The following is a 25,464-nucleotide window of genomic DNA, read 5'->3' as shown; positions in this document are numbered from 1 at the left end:
ACAATAAACTAGACATTGTACTAGGAATTAGGGACAGAGATATGAATAATATTAGGGCAGGTACCCTGCCCTCCAAGAGTTAAACTGAAGAAAAAGACAAATAAATGAATAAATACAATATTGTTTTAAGTGAAAGGGGATTTCAACTACCTCCACTGTGACCTCAATCTGTATTTTCTAACTAATTGAGTTCTTCTTTCCAGCATATCTTTCCCAGCAGGCAAAGCCTTCCAGGACAGGAAGTGAAACTGCCCCTCAAGCATTAACTACTACTGCCCTGACTCCAGCAAGATTCTGCATGATTGACCCCAAGACAGTGATCGACCCAACCTTTACTGCCCAGCACTTGTACCCACCCACCTTTGCCCCACATTTTCCCTATATAAACCTGGAAGTCTTCTCAGCACTCTGGAGGCAGTCTTTGAGACACTGGCACACTGTCTTCCTGGTGTCAGCCTCACTGAACTAAATTCCTGTCTTGTTTCACCACCACTCTTCTCCCTGCTTTTGGATTCTGTCAGTGGCGACCGGCTGAACCTGGTCTGTCTGGGATGCCCCAGAGCCACGTGCTCTTGCACCTCTGTGACCCAGTTACATAAGGAATAAACAAGATAGAGAAACTATGGCATAAAGATGGCATTAAACTCTCTAGAGACAGTGTGTGCAGAGGTTAAGAGCACTAGCTCAGAAGTCAATGAGCCCTGTTTCAGATCTTGTACCCCCCAATTAACTAGATAGATATGTGACCTTTCCTAACCCTAGGTGCCTCAGTTTCCTAAGCATTAAAATGGGGATAATAACAGGGGCGTCTGGGTAGCTCAGTCAATTAAGCGTCCCACTTTGGCTCAGGTCATGATCTCACAGTTCGTGGGTTCAGTCCAGTTCTGTGCTGACAGCTCAGAGCCTGGAGCCTGCTTCAGATTCTGTGTCTCCCTCTCTATCTGCCCCTACCCCGCTCACACTCTGTCTCTTGCTCAAAAATAAAAATAAACATTTACAAAAGACTCTTCTCTGGGGGTGGTTATACACAGGAAGAGATAGATAATACATGTAAAGTGCTTAGAACAGTACCTGGCTTAAGTAAACAAAACATGGTTTAAGTGCTCAATACAGGTAAGCTATTACTATTATCATTCACAAATAAATTCTCTCATTATCTCTGCTCCAGGAATTCTCAAGCCTGAGGGCTAAGTCCCTTGGTGGGATGGCTAACTTAAGTGATACATAGTACTGGCTAGGGGTGGGGTCAGAGGGAAATGTGTAACAAATGCAGTCCAACCCTAGATAAGAGCATGCCGATTTGGTATGTTCATACCCTATAAACCAGTAATCCCACTTCTGGAAACATAAGATACATAAGATTTATGTATAAGAATATCCATTGCATGGTTTAAAAAACATAGATACCAACAGGAAGCTAGATAAATAAATAATAATATGGGCATACGGCACAATATGTCCTTATTAAAGAAAAATAAGGTGAGTCTATATGTACTGATTTGGAAAGATGTTTATTTAAAAAAAAAGCTGTATACTAATACATATAACATCTCATTTTGCTTTTTGAAAACCTACTTCTTTTTTATTAAGCCAAAAACATTCAGGGGTGCCTGGCTGGCTCAAATGGTAGAGCATGCGACTCTTGATCTCAGAGTTGTGAGTTTGAGCCCCACGTTGGGTGTAGAGATTACTTAAAAATAAAATCTTAAAAAAATTCACGTATCAATTATGTGATTAAAAGTTATTTTGGGGATACCTGGGTGGCTCAGTCAGTTGAGCATCCGACTTTTGATTTTGGCTCAGATGGTGATCCTGGGGTGATGGGAATGAGCCCTGATTCAGGCTTGGCTCTGAGCATGGAGCCTGCTTAAGATTCTCTCTCTCTGCCCCTTCCCCACTCATGTGTGTATGCTCTCTCCCTCTCTCTCTCAAATAAAAAAAAAATTATTTTGAAAAATATTTGGAAGCCTAGAGTAAACTATGGACTTTGGGCAATAGTGCATGTCAATGTAGATTTGTCGATTGTAACAAATGGACCACTCTGGTGCTGGATCTCAATAGTGGGTAAGGCTGTGCGGGTGTGGGGACAGGGCTACATAGGAACTCCTCTGTACCTTCTGCTCAGTTTTACCGTGAACCTAAAGCTGCTATAAAAAATAAAGTCTATTAACCTCAAAAAATATTTGGAAGATATACACAAAACTGTTAACAGTGGTTGCCTCACTGAAGGGGAGTGGGATTCAGGGACACTTGAATATTTTCATGCAAATGATGTTGTATTGTTTCATATCCATATCAACAATATAATTACATGTTATTTTATAATACAGTACTTTGAACTTTATATTTATAAAAAATCTGGGGGATACACACTAAACTATTGGTAGAGGTTACTTCGTGGGAGCGTGACCGGAGATAGAGGTAAGGTACTAATCATTTTATTTTGCTTTTGTACAGATTTAATTTGTCATAATCTTTGTTCTTTTACAGTTAAATCAGAGAGAGAGAGAGAAAGAGAGAGAGAGATTAAAAAGATGACTAGCCCAGCCACTACTTAATCAGCTGTAAATTCAAAAACTAGCTGAGACAAAACATCACTGTCCCAGATAGTCTGGACCCAGGACCAGCTACATGATTTGCAGGGCCCATAAAAAATTATTAAGTACTTTGAGATGGCAACAGCATAATATTAAACCAAGAGGCCCTTCTAAGTGCAAGGCCCCATGAAGCAGCCTTGTCTGGACCCAAGAGCCCAGTGCTGGGTCCCCGCTTCAGCACCACAGCTTGACAGGGACTCTTTCTAGAGTTTCCACGCTGCCTGTCCACCTGTGAGAGATAATCATTTCACCCAACAGTAAAACTGCTTCCGGGTTGGTTGGGTTTTCAAACTTTTCGTCGCTACCCTTCCCCCTCACTTTGTTGCAATCTGTGCTTCTTAAAATTTGGCAGCAATCCCAGGCTCTGTGTTGCTGTGTCACTTCTCAGCCTTGAGCAACCATTTCTAGACAAGCAGTGATCTCCCTGCACCGAGGGTATAAAATGGAGGTGCCGTCAGAACACTGCAGTAGAAGGAGCGCAAGAGAATGAGTGTCATCGGGGGAAAACCCACTCCACCACCACTATCCCCCACTTTGCACTTCTTTTCTATACCATTTCATTTAATTTAGCAAAACCATTTCTTTTTAATGTTTATTTACTTATTTTGAAAGAGAGAGTGAGAGGGGCGCCTGGGTGGCGCAGTCGGTTAGGCGTCCGACTTCAGCCAGGTCACGATCTCGCGCTCTGTGAGTTCGAGCCCCGCGTCAGGCTCTGGGCTGATGACTCAGAACCTGGAGCCTGTTTCCGATTCTGTGTCTCCCTCTCTCTCTGCCCCTCCCCCGTTCATGCTCTGTCTCTCTCTGTCCAAAAAATAAATAAACGTTGAAAAAATTAAAAAAAAAAAAAAAAAAAAAAAAAAAAAAAGAGAGTGAGAAAGCATGCACAGGGGAGGGGCAGAGAGAGAGAGAGAGAGAGAGAGAGAGAGAGAGAGAGAGAGAGAATCCCAACAAGGCTCCACGTTCAGCATGGAGCCCAACACGGGGCTCAATCCCATGACCATGAGGTCATAACCTGAGCCCTGAGCTGAAATCAAGAGTCGGATGCTCAACCAACTGAGCCCCCCAGGTGTCCCTTAACAAAACCAATTTGAATCCTATTTACTGTGTGCCGGGCATTGTGCTAAGTGCCAGGAATATTAAATTGAGTAAATGATTATATTTTTGAATGCTTACCATGAGTTAAGCACTACACTAAGCATTCTGCATGTACTCTCATTTCATCCTTATAGCAGCCAACAGTCTTTCCTCTTTTGCACACTAATAAATCTGAGACACAATGACTGAGTGGTACAATAGGGACCCAAGGCACTGTGCAATGCTATGCTGCCTCCCTTAAGAAGCAAACCAACACAAAATTTAAACAAACATGGCCTTCACTCTCCACATTTTCTCAGATAAGATTAGATCAAGTCCACCAGAATTAGCTAAGAACATTTCCAAGGCCAGTAGTAAGATATTACATGCTCATGGACTAGAAGAACAAATATTGTTAAAATGTCCATAATACCCAAAGCAATCTACAGATTTAATGCAATCCCTATCAAAATACCAGCAGTATTCTTCACAGAACTAGAACAAGTAATCCTAAATTTGTATGGAACCACAAAAGACCCCAAATAGTCAAATCAATCTTGAAAAAAAAAAAAAAAAGAACAAAACTGGAGGTACCACCATCCCAGATTTTAAGATATACTACACAAAGATGCAGTAATCAAAACAGTATGGTACTGACACAAAAAGAGACACACAGATCAATGGAACAAAACAGAGAGCCCAGAAATAAACCCACGATTATACGGTTAATTAATCTTTGACAAAAGAGGCAAGAATATGCAATGGGGAAAAAGACCAGCTCCTTTCCAACGATGTTGGAAAAACCTGAAAGGAACATGCAAAAGAATGAAACTGGACCACTTTCTTACACCGCATATAAAAATAAACTCAAAATGGGGCGCCTGGGTGGCTCAGTCGGTTAAGCGTCCGGCTTCAGCTCAGGTCACGATCTCGCGGTCCGTAGTTCGAGCCCCGTGTCGGGCTCTGGGCTGATGGCTCAGAGCCTGGAGCCTGCTTCCGATTCTGTGTCTTCCTTTCTCTCTGCCCCTCCCCGTTCATGCTCTGTCTCTCTCTGTCTCAAAAATAAATAAACGTTAAAAAAAAAAAAAAAACTCAAAATGGATTAAGAACCTAAATGGAGACCTGAAGCCATAAAAATTCTAGAAGAGAGCACAGGTAGTAATTTTTCAGACATCAGCCATAGCAACATTTTTCTAGATCTGTCTCCTGAGACAAGGGGAACAAAAGCAAAAATAAACTATTGGGACTACATCAAAATAAAAAACTTCTGCACAGCAAAGGAAACAACTAACAAAACTAAAAGGCAACCTACTGTATGGAAGAAGATATTGGCAAATGACATCTGATAGAGGGTTAGTATCCAAAATATATAAAGAATTTATACAACTCAACACCCCCCCAAAACAAATAATCCAATTAAAAAATGGGCAGAAGACATGAGCAGACATTTCTCCAAAGAAGACAACCAGATGGCCAACAGACACATGAAAAGATGCTCACCATCACTCATCATCAGGGAAATGCAAATCAAACCATAATGAGATATCATTTCATATCTGTCAGAACGGCTAAAATCAAAAACAACAAGAAATAACAAGTGTGGACAAGGATATGAGAAAAAGGAACCCTTGTGCACTGTTGGTAGGAATGCAAACTGGTGCAGCCACCATGGAAAACAGTATGGAAGTTCCTCAAAAAATTAAAAATAGAATTACAATTTGATCCAATAATTCTACCACTGGGTATGTACCCAAATAATACAAAACACTAATTCAAAAAGACATATGTGTCCCTATGTTTACTGCAGTGTGATTTATAGTAGCCAAATTACAGAAGCAGCCCAAGTATCCAGTGATAGATGAACGGATAAAGAAGATGTAAAAAAATAAGATAAAAGAATATGTGGTATATATCTACAATGGAATATTACCCAGTCATAAAAAAAGAATGACATCTTGCCACGTGCAACAACATGGATGGATCTAGAAGGCATAATGCTACATGAAATAAGACAGTCATGAGGTGCCTGGGTGGCTTAGTCGGTTAAGTGTCTGACTTCAGCTCAGGTCATGATCTCGCAGCCCGTGAGTTCGAGCCCTGCATCAGGCTCTGTGCTGACAGCTCAGAGCCTGGAGCCTGCTTCAGATTCTGGGTCTCCCTCTCTCTCTGATCCTCCCCCGTTCATGCTCTGTCTCTGTCTCAAAAATAAATACACATTAAAAAAAAGAAGACAGTCAGAGAAAGAGTAATAACATGCTTCCACTCATATGTGGAATTTAAGAAACAAAACAAACGAAGAAAGAAAAAGAAACAAAGCAAAAAACAGACTCTTAAAAATAGAGAACAAACTGATGGTTACCAGAGGGGAGGTAGGTAGGGGGATGGGATAAATACGTGATGGGGATTAAGAGTACACTTATCATGATGCTGAATAATATATAGATTGCTGAATTATATATACACCTGAAACTAATATAACACTGTATGTTAACTATATGCAATTTTCAAAGTTTCCAATTCTTGGTTTAAGTAGAAAAAACCAGTAAAGTTAATAGATCATGAGCTTGTCTTGATATAGGATTATTTTTGAAGATTCAGCAGAGGTAAGGGGGTTCAACAGAGCTTCCTTTCTTTCTTTAAATTTTTTTTTTATTTTTTCGTTTTTGAAAGAGAGAAAGAGACAGTGAGAGTGGGGGAGGGGCAGAGAGAGGGAGAGAGAGGGAATTCCAAGCAAGCTCTGCACCATCATTGCAGAGCCCAACACAGGGCTCAAACTCAGGAACAGTGAGATCATGACCTGAGCCAAAATCAAGAGTCAGACACTTAGCCAACTGAGCCACCCAGGCACCCCTAGAGCCTCCTTTCTTAAAAACCAACCAACCAACAAACCAACCTGGTGGCTCACCACTGCCAACAAAGGAAACTTCAAGTTCTTTAGCAGGATTTTGAAGGCTCTACAAAATCTAACTCCTGTCTTTCGGATCTCATTTCCCAACAGTTTTCTATCCCTTCCATCCATCAAGTGTACTTATTCTATTCACCAAGATTATGGACTTCTGATTTTTGGTGTTTTTTACATTGTCCAGAATTCTCTCCCAACATCCTACATACCAGCCTTCAATACCCAGTATTAAATGTCACAATCTCTGAGATGGTCCCCAATTCGATGTTCTGGGCTCCCACAACATTCAGTATTCATGGTTACTGAGTGAGGGTCTGCGCCCTCTCAGGAAGGGGGGGCCAGCTTACCACATTTACATGGAGTTTGTACTGATTACAATATAGATAGACGACTCTGGATACCACTCTGGACTGACATGCTCTGGTGGTTTGTCCCAGCTTCCTTCCCCCTCATTGGCCCTACCTGTGCATGGTGCTATTATGGTCCTTATCACAGGACACTGTAATATTTCCATCTTATTTCCTTACATTTCTATCTTCCCCCACTAAATTCCGAGGACAGGACTGTGTTAATATTATTCTGGCATCACCTGGACTAGAGACTGACTTTAAGTGGGTGCTTAATGTTTGTTTAATGACTATATAAAAGGTTCCAAACAAATTCTATATTAAAGCCTACGCTTGGATAAAATACTCCAATACTTCACTTGTGTGTGTGTGTGTGTGTGTGTGTGTGTGTGTGTGTGTGTGAGAGAGAGAGAGAGAGAGAGAGAGAGAGAGAGAGAGAGATTTAATGAATAAGGATTTTAGTCTTTTTCTTTTTTTTTTTAGAAGATTTTTTTAACAGTTTACTTTTTTAATTTATTTATTTTTGATAGAGACAGAGAGAGAGAGAGTAAGCAGGGGAGGGGAAAAGAGAGAGGGAAACAAAATCCCAAGCAAGCCCCATGCTGTCAGCACAGAGTCCAACGTGGGGCTCAAACTCCTGAACTGTGAGATCATGACCTGAACGGAAACCAAGGGTCAGACGCTTAACCTACTGAGTCACCCAGATGCCCCGAATGAATAAGGATTTTAAATGAGAATGCTGGTGGTGGTGGTTGATGGTGGAATTCTAGGAACCTGCCTGTGAGGTGGGTTTTGTGAGCATCTTCCTAGTGCTCTTCAAATTACCCCCATTTAAAGGGTTAGAACGCAGGGTTGCAACCCTGAGTGAAAAGACAAAAGAAGCTAATGTATATCTCTAAATCCCTAGATTTAGAGACAGCTCATTCTTCCCAAAGAAATTTCCCCAAAGCAAATATTTAGAATCAATTTATACTTGGTTTAATAGGGGGAAACTTATGTGGCACTTCTGGTTGACTAAACACAATCCCGCTGACTGCAGACTGCAGGGACAACAGTTGGATTAACATCTTGGTGACACAAGGAGCCTATGGGGGATGTTGGCCTCCAAGAAGGTTCTGCCATGGGTCAAATGCCTATTCACTGTCAGAGTCATGGGAGGTGATCTGGTCTCTGGTGAGAGCTGCTGAGGGTGCTGAGAGGCTCTAGACTTTGGAGGTGCCTAGCCTGTTAGGATCTCAAGGAGGTAGCTAGTATGAGAATAGGTCTGTTACGCAAATGCTCCTAAAAAAAAAAAACAAATCCTGCATTCTATGTATCCATAGACTTGGCCTGCAACCACTGTGACCCCTGCCCCTGCCGCAGGTAGGACGTCACATTCAGGAAAAGCAAGTGAATGCTGTCTGAAGTATCTCCTCCCCCACACTGCCCACAACCCCCAACACACACATACACACCAATCAGGCTCTACTTTCTTCTTCAAGGCAGTCCCGGATATATGTTTTAATCTGCTTTCACCTAGACACAGATTCTAGATGCATACACAGAGCAGGCAATATGCATTGTCCCTATCTCCTGACATCACCCTGGGGACAGTGACTTTTCCACTGGCTATCATGTCATTTAATTGACTCTTTCCAGATTGTGGTGATCCAAGGAGTTCTGTCTTCTCCTGACTGCTTTCTAATTCTTGGGAAAATACTCTTAAGCCTGGGACAGAACAATATATCTTAGTCTTTAATATAACAATGTACCATCTACCTTCTGTCTCCACATTTCCACCTCTGCCCACAGAAAAGAGACACCCAGCAACCAATACTTCCATCCTCGGGGAATGGGTTAGGAAGGGGGCTCTCACCTTTGGCTCCATTTCCATACTTACTCTTCCCAGGAAAGAAAAGTTGCTTGTCTAATTGGGGAGATTATCATAAGTCATTTTTCAAAGGGATCATTGTTTTTGATTAGGTTAAATTAGCACTAACAGACACTGTTTTTTCATGATATACCTCTCCTCTAACTCTTTTTCACTCTGCTCTAGCTCTGTTTGGTAATTAAACCAGGACAGTTCCCCCTCCTCACAAAGGCAGAGGTCTGCCATTCTTGATTTTCTTCCCTTGTACGTAGGAGGTGGAGGTCCTGTCATATTCTCCAGACCATCTTTACCAATTACAAGTCTGATTCTGAACTTTGGTCCCTCAGTTGGCTCCCTGCATCTATTCTTAATTATTTAAGACTTGGAGGGAAAGGAAGGTGATTAATTAGTCTCCACCAAAGTTCTGACAGTTAATAATAGCTTTCAAAGGCGTTTAAAGTCTAGTCAACACTGACTACAACCTCTTCACGGTCCTAAGATGCACCTTATTTTACCTTTGCCTCTACTGAAGTTTACAACACACAGATGCACATAGCCAGCTCTGCAGATAATGGTCCCCCAAAGATGCTTATATCCTAATTCCTGAAACCAGTGAATATGTTATATGTTACATGACAAGAGGGACTTTGCAAATGTGATTAAACTGAGGATGCTAAGATAGCAAGATTATCCTGGATTATCCAGGTAGGCCCAATGTAATCACAAGAGTCCTTATAAGGCAAAGAGAGGGGGAGGAAAGTCAAGAGTCAGACAGAGATTTGCAGATGCTATTTTGTTGGCTTTGAAGATGAAGGCGCCAGGAGCCCAGAAATGCAGGCAGCCTCTAAAAGCTGGTAAAGGCAAGGGAAGAGATCCTCTCATAGAGCCTCCAGAAGTAGTGAAGCCCTGCTGACATCTTGATTGTAGTGCAGTGAAACCCATTTTGGACTTCTGACTTCCAGAACCATGAGATAATAAAACTGTATTGGCTTAAACCACCTAGTATGTGGTAATTTGGTACAGCAGCCTTGGGAAATGAATACAGATTTTGGTACCTGAAAGTGGGGTTCTGCTGTTACAAATAACTAAGAATCTTGAAGTGGCTTTGGAATTGGGCAATGGTCAGAGATTGGAAGAATTCTGAGAAGCCTAGCTTCCCTTGAACAGACTGCTAGCAGAAAAGTAGATACTAAGACTCTGTTAGAGAGGACTCCGAAAGAAGTGAGTAGCATGTTACAGAAAACATATCATCATCTTAGGGAATACCTAAATTGTCATGAATAGAATGTTAGTACAAATAGGGACATTAAAAGTGTTGTTAGTGACAGCTCTAATGCGAATGAGGCACATACTATTGGAAACTGAAGGAAAGTGGATACTTATTATATAGTAACAGGAATCCGCCTTGATTTTAGCCTAGTAAAACTTGTGACCTCCATAACTGTATGATAATAAATTTGCATTGCTTGAAGCCATGAAGTTTGTGGTAACTTGTTATAATAGTAATCAGAAACTAATACAGACCCTACAGTCAGCCTAGAACTCAGACAATGAATATTCCTCTCCAAGTTACCAAACTATTCCCTTCAGCTGGCATATGGGACAAAGAATCAGTAGTGTGTTAATTAAGTGCACAGCATTCAGCAGCAGACAGACACAGGTTCAAATATTGCCTTTGCCATTGTATTCATTAATGAGTCAACAAATATTAAGCCCCACTATGTGCTAGACACCTTGCTTGACTGGGATAATAGGGAGCAAAAAAACACTACATGTATGAATGTATGGAACTCACTTAATTCCTATGAGTCTCAAGTTCATTATCTAAAACATGGGAATAACAGTTTCTCTCTTGCTTAAGTATGCAATGCATGTAAAGTACTTACCACAGTTTCACTAAATAATAACTACTATTAAGCCTTCCTTTCTCTTGTTCTAAAAGGCTATTTGTACAACAACAGGGAGCAACAGAACAGGATTTAAAGACTTTGAAGTTTCAACAACAAAGACCCTCTCATCAACACACATACTTCCTTGCTAATAGGTTTCTGTATTCCATGGCTCATCATCAAACACAGAACCAATCTCACAGGCTCAAAAGTGTCCACCTCAGGGCTGTTTACATACATGGTAATACTCTTTTCCGCCCAAAACTCTCTGACATGAAGCTTAGTGTGCGTCTAATGTAAATCATACATACAGACTGAGGCTTCTAGCCTTGCTACAGACCTTTGAGTCACCCTAGATGATTATGAGAACAGAGATGTGACACATGCATTTTTGGGTAAGATAGTATCTGTAGTTCAGAGTCAAAAAACATAAAAGAGAAGACTTGGGAAATGTCACCTTGCTACTCAGCTTGGCCCATGATACTGCCCAGAGCAACAACTCTGGACACTGGATTGGTCCAATGTTGGAAGGAAGCACAAACTGCCAGACTTTCTGGGACCATTAACAACAAACTTGTTTGTTCAGACTTTCTTCATTTTTAAAGTTTGTTTGTTGTTTATTACATTCACTGGCAGCTGTAATCTAGAGGCCCAGTACACTATTTGGGACTCAGGAGTCAAGAGCCACACTCTAGTAACAATAAACTTTTTATCATCCTTGTTTTCTTATAGATAAAAATTTGGTTCCTAAAAGTTACTTTTTGTACCCCAACTTTCCAAAGTTACACCTGTGAGAATTACTTCTACAAAGCTCTCAATATCTTATTTCCATACTGGTACAAACATCCTTTTGTTTTTTAATTTTTTTTAATGTTTATTTATTTTTCAATGAGAGAGAGACAGAGAATGAGTGGGGGAAGAGCAGAGAGAGAGAGGGAGACACAGAAGCAGGTTCCAGGCTCTAAGCTGTCAGTACGGAGCCCAACGCAGGGCTCGAACTCACAAACTGTGAGATTGTGACCGGAGTCAAAGTCAGACGCTCAACCAACTGAGCCACCCAGGTGCCCCACAAACATCCTTTTTTAAAAAGATTTATTAAGTTTTTATTTTAATTCCAGTATAGCTCACATACAGTGTTATATGAGTTTCAAGGGTACTCCTTTTTTCCTTTATTTCTTTTGTTACTGCCATGCTCAGGACTGCCTTTTCCCATTCTTCACCTACCCACCTCTCTGGCAGTAGACCATTCCAGGCAGGACTACTGCTGAGGAAACTCTTGGTCTCTTTGAGATGAGAGTAGAATGACATTGATCTCTGCTTCCTCTCTTTTTTTCGACTCTGGATAATAAACTCTAAGTGCAGAGGCAGAAGAGGCTCTTCTCCAGTCCACATGCTCAAGTCCAGGTCTCTTGGCAATGAACTCTCTAGTGACCCTTTCCTAGAGGCCCCAAGGCTGTAGCCAGTGCTTGACCTGAATATGTTTCTCCAGATTAGGCAATGACCTTCTCAATTCAAAGTTGACTGCCTCTGTGAAAATGAACTTTTCAAGTCCTTTCGGAATCTGGGCCGAGTTTCTCTGAAAACACTTGTCATTAAAGACCCTTGCTATTGCTGGGGACAGGCTCTCGTTTCTAGTTTACTAGAATCAGTGAGGCTTAAGGCAACGCTTGCTGGAACCGCAAAGCTTAAAGTAATTACAAGCCATTACTTCTCCTCTGCCCTCACTTCTGATTATAAGCAGGTCCTTCTTGTCCAAACACCTCTGAGGGAGGAGCTCCAAACAATTCCAAACAATCCAAGACATCTTTCCCCCAGAATGAAGCGTAGACTCTCACCCTCCACTTCTACTTTGCCACAGAGCTCTCAGACTACAGGTAGCTTGTGACTTCCTCCTTCCCACTCCTTCCTTGGTCCTTTGAGACACTAGGGTCTTCCCAGTATAAACCTGAATTTCCCTTCTGATAAGGCACTTAAAAATTTAGCTACAAAGTATGGTGTGTAGACAAAACTAGAAGAGAAGGTAATTTGGAAACTCTCTCGTCCCATGCAAAACTCTTAAACAAAGAAGGATAAAAGTGTATTATTTTCCTAAGACATTATTCAAAAGTTGTTGCTCATGATGAAGTTTTCAGGGGCCAGACTGTATGCTCTAGTGACACGTTAAGTGGATCAATGATAACCTAAGGAACTGTAATGAGTATCCATTTCCTGACCCTGCATTAGCTGCTTCTCTGCATCTGTGGGATTTGAAGAAAACTATAGCCTAAGGGAACAGTTCTTGCTGCTCTTCTCTCCTCGCTCTACCCTATAAAATGTATGCCCAGGAGCATACAGTGGAGTGCACACAGGATTATATTTTCAGGAAGCACATGAACTCTGTTTCAAGGAAGAAATGTATTTATTATGTATCATGGTCCCAATTCTGACTGTATTCTGCCCGGGGCTAACCAATCCTGGGGAAAGGGTGTAGAAAAAGGGGGAGAGGTGGGGGAAACACAGAGTGGAAGGAAAGAACTATCTCAGAATCCATTTACTAAACAGAAATGTTTAATTTCAGAAAAACCAGGAAGTCTTCCATCTAGTTTTTCATTTATATGACCATTAAAAATAGAAGGGACAGCGTGTTCTTCTAAGAAGGAGATGAAGGGGAATGAATGAAGCCAGTACAGACAAGTTTCATGGCTTCTCCTAGGTAGAGGATTCTAATTTGCCTTCCCACACTATCTTGCTCCCTCCCTCCAGGCCAGGTCAGAACACACCACACAAGCTACACAGAGAACTCCAGCAGATGTGGTGACTCCAAACCCCCAGAAAGTAACAGTGCATCTCACAAGGACTCACTCACGTTCCTCAGCTAGAGACCTCTAAGCCAGGCTGGCCCTCTGGCCCTGAGACGCAGGTGAGAATGGACAATGCTGAGGAAGGAGCTGCCCCACACACAGAGACCGCTGACCTCATTTTTTTCCCTAATAAGGATCTGTACACACCTCCCAGGACTGTCATCACCATGACAACAGCAGAAGTTGAGGGTGAGCAGGTTAGTGGAACAGCATGCTTTCTAAATTCTCAAACGAGGCCTGAGGCTGTCCTCACTCGTGAAGTGGAAAAATTCATGTTGGCAGTGCTCCTAAATGGATTCCAAAAAACTTAAAGATCATGCCTTCTTTCTGGGGAAGAATCAGAGATGGAGTCTGCATAAAGCCCCTTCACACAAAGTTGATTTTGTCAGAGAGGTAGGAATCCTAAAACAAAAGCATGAATTCCCCCTCACTCCCCCTAAAACTAGGGCACATAAACTATGTCCATCTACCACAGAGTGAAGAGATACGGCAAACCAGGGCAAAAACAATCCCCCAAAGACACAAAAAAACAGGCACTTTGAGAAAAATCTCTATAATAGAGCCTTCCCACAGAGACTACTCAGAACAACTCAGACCTAAATTCTGAATGTGAAAGATAGACTCCTACCTTGAAAAATCACTAAAATAGCTCCCATTTACTATAAACATTGTTCTCTAGGCTGTGTAATATGCGTGTATTATCTCATTTAATTCTTGTAACAACCTTATCAGGTGGACACTACTATTATCTCCATTTTACAGAGAATGAAACTAGGAACCAGAAAAGTTAAATAGGGGACTCAGAACTGCTGAGTAACAGAGCTAGCATTCAAAGGAGGGTTACTCTGACCGAGAGCTTGAGCTCTTAGTGATGATCTCTCTGATATAGGGAAAGGCTTCCTGCTTCCTGCTTCCTGCAAGAATCATAAGTAGATGCCTTCCTCGCATGATTTCTGAGCCTCCAAAGATATAAGACAATCTCAGGAACATGTACTCTTGATTCTAGACCAGTTCTTAAACTTTGGGGTTTATCGGGAGCACATGGAGGGCTTGTTAAACACAGATTTCTGGGCTCCACTCTGAGAATTTCTGATTCGGTAGCAATTGTTAGTGTGTCTGCTCCAAGTATCGTACTTGGAGAACCACTGTCTGGTCCCTCAACACTGAGGTCCTCTAGGCCTTACTGCCTTAGTCACCTCATCTGCCTAAGTAATCTTTCACTGCTTAGTCCCAGATCCCCTGGGGTCTTCCTTGACAAACTATAGTGTTATGTTTGGCAGTGCTGTGTATTTTGGAATTCCCTGAGCTCTTCTGAAAATAGTATGTCCCTCTCCAGAAACAATTTACTGCTGCCTTAGGTAATGAAATGTAGGAAGAGGGGCCCCGGAAGGACCAGTAGGAGAGAGCAAAGCAGTCTGGTGCCCTGAAGCCAGACCAGCTGTCTCAAAGGCGCAGTCTTTTTACAACCTCTTGGGATTCCCTCTAGGAACTGATCACACAAAGGCACTCATTAAAACCTCTTGAGAACATTCACACTGAGAAAGTGAGAGTTGTAATTGTGAATGACTGGCCCTTTAATGCCCCTCCCCCCAAATACATTCCTCCCTCTGAAGAAGCTGTAACTGGATGCCAGGCTCTCCCTCCTCAGCCCATTTCTTTCTCTGCTCTGTCTCACGGGAAGCTGCTAAAGAAGAAGCCCTTAGGCCAGGTCTGCTCACACAGAGGTGAGGCTGGAGAGAGGGGCCAGTCATCAGGATTAACCAATTTAATGCCTGACTTGTTTATCCTGCAGGAAACATCACCTGGTGATATCCCCATTGATCCTTTCAGATCCTTATGCTAGGACTGTGAAGATAAATGAACAGTTTAGTGACAAAGCAAAAGAATTCATCAATGGAGGAAAAACAACTTTCAGGAAGACGTGTGAATGAGGATTAGTGCACAGCAGGTCTCTCTCTCTCTGCCCAGCTGCAGCTATTCTCTACTAACAGTGCAGGCGTATTTTGAGTCCTAAAACTGTCAAGTGTCAAAAGGTCAGAATGGCAGGCAGAGGGGCCTCCCTTTAACTTAGTATCACTGTGAGGAGGTATGTTGACATGCAAGGCTAGGTCACCCATGGAGCACTGGGAAGATGGAAGGTCTGTACAGCTCAGTCCATGAGGACCGGGACTCGAATCAGGAGCCAGGCACAGTCCTGGACAGAAGGGATGAGACAGGAGGGGTTGGGAAACTCGGGAAGGAGAGTAATGGGACTCCTTCCCTATCTTCTGTGTGAAGAAGATGGGTTCCTAACATTCTTTTAAATCTGAAGGAGAGACCTGAAATAATCAGCAGACAGCTCCTAATGCATATTTGCCTAGGAATACACACCCACCAGCATCATCAACAAAAGGAGAATGTATTCAACCTTAGTTCCTGGCTCACTAGACCGACCTGCAAACCCTCTGTGGGAACAAGAAAAGCCCTGAAGACAGGTGAGCAGGGCAAGGTTGTGGCTGCTTTCATAGCATCATTCTTACCATTCCAGATGCTTCCTATCTTGCTATACTTGGCAGCCCAAAGCCACTTCTTCACTTCACCACTGGTATTGGGGCTGCAGATTTGTCAATGAACTATTTTATGTTCTTCTCCTTGCCATCTGGCAATATTAACTCTAATGAATTGCTTTAGCTTGTGCATTTGTTTTTTTTTTTTTTTTTTTTTTTTTGACAAATGTGACTTTTAGTTGAATCATGCAACATTCACAAATAGCAAATGCTGGCTGATTAGAATCAATGAAAGCTCTTAGAATTGCCAGCAAAAATGGGCCCTTTGCTGCACATGTTATTCAGATAGCCTAATCATTTGAAAAGCACCTGATTATTTCTGGAAAGAATGTTTCACACACACACTTATGTCATCTGTAATGTATCTATGTATGTATTTGAATTTGGATGGATTCTTGCAAGCCAGCCATGGTATGAATATAAGTGCTAGATACACTTGGATTTGGAGCTAGACACAGGGTTTGAATCCTACTTCTGCCACTTACAAAACTGCCTGAACCTGGGTATGTTTCTTACCCTCTTGGTGTCTCAAGTTTCTCACATGTAATATAGATCTAATAAATCCCTTGCAAGACTGTCATGGGGAATAAATGAGATCACATATATAATGAGCTCGGCCCAGTGTCTGAGTTGATAATGGCTCAATAATTAGTAACTATTATCATCATTATGATGTTCTATTAATAGAGGATTATGATGGACACCATTTGCAGTCTCTGTAATCCTTCCTTTCTGAAAACTGCCACAGGGATGGACCTCCAAAGCCATATTTTTATTATATGACATTGCTTTAGTGATTGGGCAAGAATAAGGAAACTATGGAAATACGAGTTTAAGCAATTTGTCTATGCTCATCAGCCACTTGGCTCTTGATCCAACCTGGAAGATTCTCTTTCCTGAAAGTTTAGGTTAGGAATTGGTCCCCATTGGTCCTCTGAACTAAGACACTGTGAGATGTTCATGTCTGGAAATGTCCATGTCAAGGCAGTAAAAGTCAGTCTGCAGAGTGATACAGATCATCATATAGATGTGCAGAAAGAAGCAGATCTGACTTTAACCTGAAGTCAAAGAGAGTAGTGTCTTGGTTTTCATAACTTTCCACTTCCATGAGAAACTCCATTCCATCTATCTATGTATCTGTTTTTTTTTTTTATTATTATTATTTTTTTTTTATTTTTTTTAACGTTTATTTATTTTTGGGACAGAGAGAGACAGCGCATGAACGGGGGAGGGGCAGAGAGAGAGGGAGACACAGAATCGGAAACAGGCCCCAGGCTCCGAGCCATCAGCCCAGAGCCTGACGCGGGGCTCGAACTCACGGACCGCGAGATCGTGACCTGGCTGAAGTCGGACGCTTAACCGACTGCGCCACCCAGGCGCCCCCTATGTATCTGTTTATGTGTCTATGTATCTCTCTTTTGCTTACCACTTTGAATGGGGTTCCACTGTCTCCAACTGAAAGATCTTTGCTAACAGTGTCATTTCTGTGCATAAGACCACCAGATCTTCTCTGTGTAGCTCAGACAGCCTAAGTATTTGAAAGATGCTGGTTTGGGGCGCCTGGGGGGCTCAGTCAGTTAAGCATCCGACTCTTGGTTTTGGCTCAGGTCTTATCTCATGGTTTCACGAGTTCAAGCCCCATGTCAGGCTCTATGCTGACAACACAGAGCCTGCTTGGGATTCTCACTCTCCCTCTCTGTCTGGCCCTCCCCCACTTGCACTGTCTTGCTCTCTCTCTCAAAATAAATAAATGAACTTAAAAAAATAAAGAAAGATACCTGGCTATTTTACAAAACAGCTACACACACACACACACACACACACACACAGAGACACCTTTATCTGTTTTCCGTTCTTGAAGGACATTAAGTAGAAAACTAAAATAATCATGCATGTATGTAAGGATGTCATACATATAAGGAAAAGAAGAAAGACTAAAAAGAGAACCATTAATATTCCTGGTCTTAAAAACAAACAGATCATCTGATTGCTTGCTAGAACCCACACAAGAAGAGAGACACTTTGGGTCTTTACCTGGTGTTGCACTGGATACCGTTGGCCACTGCTGATCAGGCCCTCCTGGCCCAGCCCGTAGAATGCCAGCCTCCTCTAGGTGCACAGAGCTGAGTAAACACACAGACCCAAATCATGGTTAGACCATAAATGCCTCTCCAGATCTCCTGCCACCCTCAGAAAATGCATACATCTCTGGAGGCAGGGCTATGTGCTGCTTGCTATACCATTCAGGCAATAAACATGTTTTATCTTTAAGACAATTTTGGTCATCATCAATGCCACATGGCATTCACTAAATCTAACAGGAAGCCCATCAGAGGGTTAATGCCATTTTAACATCTAAATGCTGAAGCAGAGGAGGACAGCTTACTACCAGAAGCCCCAGGCCTCTCTTGCTGATTGTCTTGTTTCTGGGTTCTCTATAGCAAAGACGAAAACACAAAAAATTATTTGGTGGCAACTGTAGCATCATTCCCATTTAGCTACCCAATTCCTTCTTGACCTTATTTTCTGTTTTACTCTTTCTGTATCTTTTACTTGCAAACAACCCATCCTAGTACATTTCCTGGGACTTGAGGAAGCCTATCATCACCACTCACAGATCCCAATTCAGAAGAAATCAGTAGTTCAGCATGAACTACTGCAGGTAGTGAGACATAAAGTGGGATATGCTTAGAGGCAAGTAGAGATAGAATATAAGCTATTCAAGGATGCAGCACTCATAAATATTAATCGATGTATGTCTAATGCCAGCACATAGAAGACCCTCATGTATTTGTTAGATGGATGAAGGAAGGAACAAAGACTCTAAAAGCAAACATCATCCAAGAACATCCTCACCAGAATTAGAGGATTATTTTAAAACAGACATCGGTTCATCTTGCAAATTAAGTTACCGAGACAAAATTTATACTACTGTCCGAGGGGTTATGTGAGGCAGCAGAGCAGACAATCTTGAACTATCGTGGGAGAAGCCCATCTATAAACTGAGTATCTTCTCACTCTGTGACTTTGAATAACGTATCTAATCGAAATTCACTCATTACGCTCTGCCCTACTGTTATTCTTCCCTCCATCTATATCCTAGAATACTCTCTTTTTTCCAAATAGTAATATACTTCGTGTGTTCTTGGATTCTACCAGCAACTTATATGGGTTTAATCAGACTCATTCTGAAGATGTAACTACCTGGGAACCAGCTCAGCTCAAAGCAGAATTTCCAGATACCGTTACATGATGTCTGAGGCTGGAACTGCCAGGAAGCCAAGCATATGTGTAAAAAAGAAGTATTCTTTAAGTTTACAACTCTAATACCTGCTCAGTACACTGTGGGGAATAAATTACATTTAGCTTCCATTCTGATTACATTTCTTATCCTACTTATATCTCATAATATCTTAATTGAAACCTGAATAGGAGGATACTTGGCTTTCTTTTCCCCACTTGAAAATAGAATAAGGAAGTGATAATATTTTAGTATTTTATTTTAAGTGAATTTTTAAAGGTACATCTCATGGCTTTGGTACTTTTCAAGTAAAGTACGGATTCAACTGGGAGCGAATAAGCTGGTATTATAAACCATGCTTTCTCCTCTTATATGGTTTTGCAATGATAGCTCAGGTGCAGGCCAAAGCATAAACCGGTCACTAACAAACAGAAAGAATCCCTCTGATACCTCGTATCCTGGCATCTGCATAAGTGTTTCTGGGCTAAAATTGTGACCCTGGTTCCAAAGTGACATCTCACTATGCCAGCTATGATCTGCAGCCCTTCACTGATTGCTTCTTGTTCAGACACAGCACCCATTATAATGATTTCTGCTCAACTTGTAATGCTTGAGAATGTGTTAATTTATTTTACTTTAATGCATTTCTAAAGGGGCTTAAAACTGATTTTTCATTAACTTAACACATACTTTGTGAGCTCTCTCTTTAGAAAATCGATCCAGGTTTGGTAAAGATCTACTTAAGTGTTGCTCACATTTTGAGGAGCTTAAGTTTAGAGTTTATTCCTTCTTTAAAACTAAATCCTTTTGGTGGGTGTTGATTGTTATGGTTTCTTGGTTTCCAAAGACACTCAAACATAAAGAATCTTTTATTTGGCCCCATGGCATTAAATCAGCTCTGGGAATAATGGTAGTTAATCAATTACTGTCACAGAGACAAAGTAGAGAAAGCAAAATTATATTAATCTGAGTCTTAGAGTAATGCTATTACTCTAGATTAATTTAAAATAAGCTAGATTGGGTCTCCAGATATTCAATAAAGGCCTTTCACATGGCTCATCCTCTGAAGAGCCCATGCCATTGAGGGAAACAAAAGAGTAACAAGATGGAAAAGATAAGGAGATTCTAATATGCGTAAACATGAACAAGAATAAGAGCTGATTACTGTGGTTGATAGGATATAAGAGGTGATGTGTGATAGCAAACCAAGGCAGACAACATGTACATATATTCCAGTATAAAAGCATCAGTGTTCATTATAATTTCTAAGGGAGGGACAGAAAGCATAGGTGGAGAAGGGATGAAAGAAGTTGTCATTAATTCCTTATGGAAATTTTGATGAGAGAAAAGTATACAGCAGTCTGTCTCTGTAATTTTGCAAGAGACTCTTATTGCCAGCGTTTGAGAAGCATTTGGCAGTATGTTCAATGTTTCAAGGAATAGACATGGAGACAAAGTTCCCCTGTAAAAGTATCTAAAGCTTCTAAACAACAGTTTCCAGCCCCTACACACACAATTTGTCTGAGACATAAAAAGTTAAAGTACTTCTCATTGAAAAAAAGGAAGGAAACACATACCTGTGCATTCCTGCTCTTAGGGAAGCAGAGTAACGCCAGTCTGGGTTGGGCTGTCGTGGCTGCAAAATCACAAAGGGAGGCTGTGTTAATAAGGCAAAACAGAGATCTCCCAGTGATTGATTAGTTGTTTCTTAAATATTTCCATGTATGTGAAAAAAAACATTGAAGGAGCCATTTTATGTGCAACTCTATGAGGATATCTGGATATACAGCGCTTCGTGAGAAAATTAGCTCATCAGGGTCCTTGCAAAGACTAAATATCATGAAAAACTAGACTTAATGATGCTGTGAGGACCAGCTGTGGCTTCGCCTTGCTCAAAACAGGTCTACGTTCCTAAAGCAGCAACAGGGGGAGGGCAGTCTATTTTGAGACAGGGAAAGCTTTCATTGTTTTTGCCCTCAAATGCCTCATTAAGGGAACATCTCCAATTTGGTGTTCAAGCTAAAACAGGGTGCACAACTACACAAGTTCTGCTGGTCTGGCCGGACTGCAGAGGACTGCAATCTGCTGCTGGCTTTGCAGACTGCAGCATGTTTGACCCAGGATGGATGTGCCCAGTCATAACGCCAGTGACTGATAACTGCCTCTTCTGCTGACTGAAGAGGAATACTAGAGAGAGGAAAATAAACCACTACGGGAGCTGGATCTTGTTTTGCTACATAATCCTTTTCATAAAACTGCACTCGCTCCCTGCTTTTCTGAGTGCTTTGCCTCCTCACTCAATTACTGTTCACCAAGCTCTGATTGTTTAACAGGGAGTAGCTGAAACCCAGGAAGAACCTGACTCACGCTGCACCACCTATGTATTAGAAAGATCTGTTGCCTTCTGTCTACAAACTGTCAATTCAAAGGGGAGTGGACAAAGAAGGAACATATAGGCCCCAGAAGACTGTTTGAGGAGTTATGGACTGAAGAGAAGCCACTCAGGAATCACAGGAGACAAAATGGAGATGACTGTCACTATCTTGTATTTATTAGCAAAAAGTTTATTATAAAAAAAACCTGTGTTAGGTCTTCCTTTAAATGTATTTTCACGGCCCTGTCACTGAATACTGAGGTCTATGTGAGCAGAAAGATGAAGAGGTGGAGGCTGTATTCTGTATTTTCCTCTGGATTATAATTATCATATTTCATAGACACAAAGCCACAGTAATACCAGTAAACTACTTCAAAATGTCAATAATTCTTGTCCATATCATTTTTATAGTTTATTCAAAGGATGCAGAGTATTTCATAAAGACACGTTTTCACAACACCTAGGAAAGAAGTGATCAGCATCTCAACTTTCAGACAGACTATGGGGTGGTTAGATGGTATTCAGAGAGTTAGCCAAAGTCAAGGCCCAGGAAAAGCTACAAGTCTAGAATACTTTTCCTCAAATGTCCCCACACACTAACTGCCCTCGCTCCTTTCAACTTTGCTGGCAAGATGTGAATATGCAAGCTGCTTTATCCTTGAAGCAGTTCTCAGAATACTACAGATACTCCATGTAAAGTAGCATGAAACTCTCCACAGAAGAAATGAAAGGGTTTCCCATTTTCTACTAGTTGTGTTGGAGGGAACCAAAAGAAACCATTTGCAAATCATTTTGTAAACCTGGAAATATGACTGAACTATTTGTATTAATCAAATCACCATCATCTCTTCCCTTACCATCAGCAGAACTAGTATCAACTGTGAGAACCTTTCTTCAGTAAAGACTTGGACACCTGTTAAGTAAATGTTGCCAATTTTTTTTTTCACGATTGGATAACATTCATGATGAAAACTGCTGCCACTTGATCTTTGGATTGAGAGCACCAGCCTCATTTTGCTGAGAGGCACAATTCTAGTGGGACTGACCATGGAACTCAGTTCACTGAGTCACTTCCTCAACGACAGTTTGTCATGCTGCTATTTTCTATGATAGTCCATCAACAACAAGGTGCCTCTCAGATTCATTTGCCAGAATCATAGATATGAGATCACTTAGGGTAGTAAGATCAGGCAGGGAAAAGGTAAGGAAGAATACAGAATGTTTTAAGGATCCACACAATATTAGGCAATGAGATAAGCACTTTAAACATATTATTGCATTTATCTTAACACTTTTTTTGACCATAAATTCTATAAAAGGGATATATCTGTTTTGTCCATAAAACATATGAATATGCTCAGATATTCATAATACATAGCTATGTCCTCCGAGCTGAGCAGTGTTCAGGTATTTGGTAGGTTTTTAAAATGTTTCTGAACAAATTTATGATCATGCAAGGATAATATTAATGTATTTAAATGTATAGAAATAAGAAATCTGAGCTTTAGAGAGATTAAATTACTTGCCTGATATGGTGGATTTGTTGATCGTTACATTTAGGTCTCCCTAAACCAAAGTTCGTGTTTTAAATTAATTTACACAGAATGACATGTATATAGTTGACCCTTGAACCACAGAGGTTTGAACTGCACAGGTCCACTTATATGTGGATTTTTTTCAATAAATACCATACAGTACTGTAAATGTATGTTCTCTTCCTTATGATTTTCTTTTTTTAAATGTTTATTTATATATTTTGAGAGAGAAACAGAGAGTCTGAGTGGGGAGGGGGGCAGAGAGAAAGGGAGACACAGAATCTGAAGCAGGCTCCAGGCTTTGAGCTGTCAGCACAGAGCCTGACGTGGGGCTTGAACTCATGAATCAGGAGATTATGACCTGAACTGAAGTCAGACACTTAACTGACTGAGACATCCAGGCGTTCTATTTATGATTTTCTTAATAACATTTTCTTTCCTCTAAGGCTATTCTTATTTTATTTTAAGAATAAAGTATATAGGGTGGTTCAGTCAGTTAAGTATGGGAGTCTTGGTTTTGGCTCAGGTCATGATCTCCCAGTTTGTGAGTTTGAGCCCCACGTCAGGGCCCTGCTTGGGATTTCTCTCTCCCTCTCTCTTGCTCCTCCCCAGCTTGCTGTCTCTTTCTCTCTCTCTCTTGCAAAAAATAAAATAAAATATAATAAAAGATTTTTTTTAAAGAATACAGTATATAATACATATAACATACAAAATATATGATAACCAACTGTTTACATTCTCAGTAAGTCTTCTGGGCAACAGCTGGCTATTAGTAGTTAAGTTTTAAGGGAGCCAAAATTATAATCAGATTTTCAAGTCTGCATGGGTCTGGCACCCCTAATCCTCGTGTTGTTCAAGGGCCAACTGTACTTTAATTTTTTCTTTTACTTCTGAGTTTCACAGATATTGATTTACTTTTAAATGATACATAATTTAAAGTGATAAATGCACATGGGTTTCAACCAAACTTGATTAAAGTTGGAAAAACTCAAGTTTAAAGGTTGACTTCTGATATCTCTGACATACTGGAGACATATAGTGAGGATCTGAACTAACTGTGATTGTTTAGTTCCCTAACACTTGGATGATACATTCCAGAACTATGCTTATTTTCTATTGGTGAAAAGCCCCAGTATGTCTGTCGTTTCAAAGCTTAGTCCTTCAGGACACTAATGGCCACAAAATTCCAGATGTGGAAAAAATGAATTAGGTAGTCCATATGGGTGATATAGCATCAATGAAGAACAGGAACCCACCTAAGATTCTATCAAAATTGTAGCAAAGATTTAATTTATCCTGTAATGATATTATTACCATGTTATTGTAATATTTATACCATAGAATATTTGAGCTACAGAAGGATGAATCACCTTTTCAAGAAAAATTTAAAACAAACTAGGTTTAAAATACCCTGTCTCCTTCAAAAAAAAAAAAAAAATCATTAGACCACTCCGGAAATGACACTCTGTCATGGAAATCTATGTTGAAGCTATCAGTAAATGGCCCTCTGAGACATGAAACTATAAGTAGCATCTCCTTTTCCTTTCTATTAGGACTCTATTAAGGATGTATCCATTGCATATTTTTTTCAGTGATAGTGTGTCAACACTGATATAAACTATGATAGGCAGAATTCTAAAATGCCCTCCTAAGATCCTCACACTGTGGTGTACATGCCCTGCATAATTTCCAAGAATAAATATGATGGCTCTCACTCTGATTAGGTTATGTCGTATGACACACTTGGCTTTAAGACAAGGAAACCATGGGGCACCTGGGTGGCTCAGTCAATTAGCGTCTGACTTTGGCTCAGGTTATGATCTTGAGGTTTGTGAGTTCGAGCCCCATGTAGGGATCTGTGCTGACAGCTCAGAGCCTGGAGCCTGCTTTGGATTCTGTGTCTCCCTCTCTCTCTGTCCCTTCCCCACTCACACTGTCTCTCTCTAACAAAAATAAATAAACATTAAAAAAAAAAAAAGACACGAAAACGATCCGGGCGGGACTGACCTAATCATGTGAGCTCCTTAAATCTGGGTCTAGAGATCAGAGACATAAATTGGAGAGATTTGAAGACATAAATTGGAGACAGATTCCATGTGAGAGAAGATTCTCCCCTGTTAGCTCTAAAGATGGAGGCAATGATGGGGCAAGGGCCTGAGCACAACCCCTAGGAGCTGAAAGTGACCTCCAGCTAACAGTATGTAAGTAGTCCAGAAAGAGCTAACTTCTGGGGGCGCCTGGGTGGTTCAGTCGGTTAAGCATCCAACTTT

The 25,464-nt window shown here is 41.0% G+C and overlaps 1 protein-coding gene across 3 annotated transcripts in view; it reads right to left on the bottom strand.

Moving 5' to 3' along the window:
- LOC115516865 (protocadherin alpha-C2) overlaps positions 1-25,464 on the bottom strand; it is a 130,891-nt gene that overhangs the window by 14,729 nt on the left and 90,698 nt on the right. For all 3 annotated transcript variants that reach the window (XM_030319991.1, XM_030319976.1, XM_030319967.1), the window contains 2 exons: positions 20,863-20,921; positions 18,079-18,167 (listed from right to left, as the gene is read on the bottom strand). In XM_030319991.1, the coding sequence (XP_030175851.1) occupies positions 18,079-18,167; positions 20,863-20,921 (148 nt within the window). The remainder of the gene's footprint in view (positions 1-18,078; positions 18,168-20,862; positions 20,922-25,464) is intronic.

Source organism: Lynx canadensis, chromosome A1, assembly GCF_007474595.2.
Source record: "Lynx canadensis isolate LIC74 chromosome A1, mLynCan4.pri.v2, whole genome shotgun sequence".
NCBI lineage: Eukaryota > Metazoa > Chordata > Mammalia > Carnivora > Felidae > Lynx > Lynx canadensis.
Note: the sequence above shows the minus strand (reverse complement) of the source record. Positions and strands in the feature narration are given on the sequence as shown.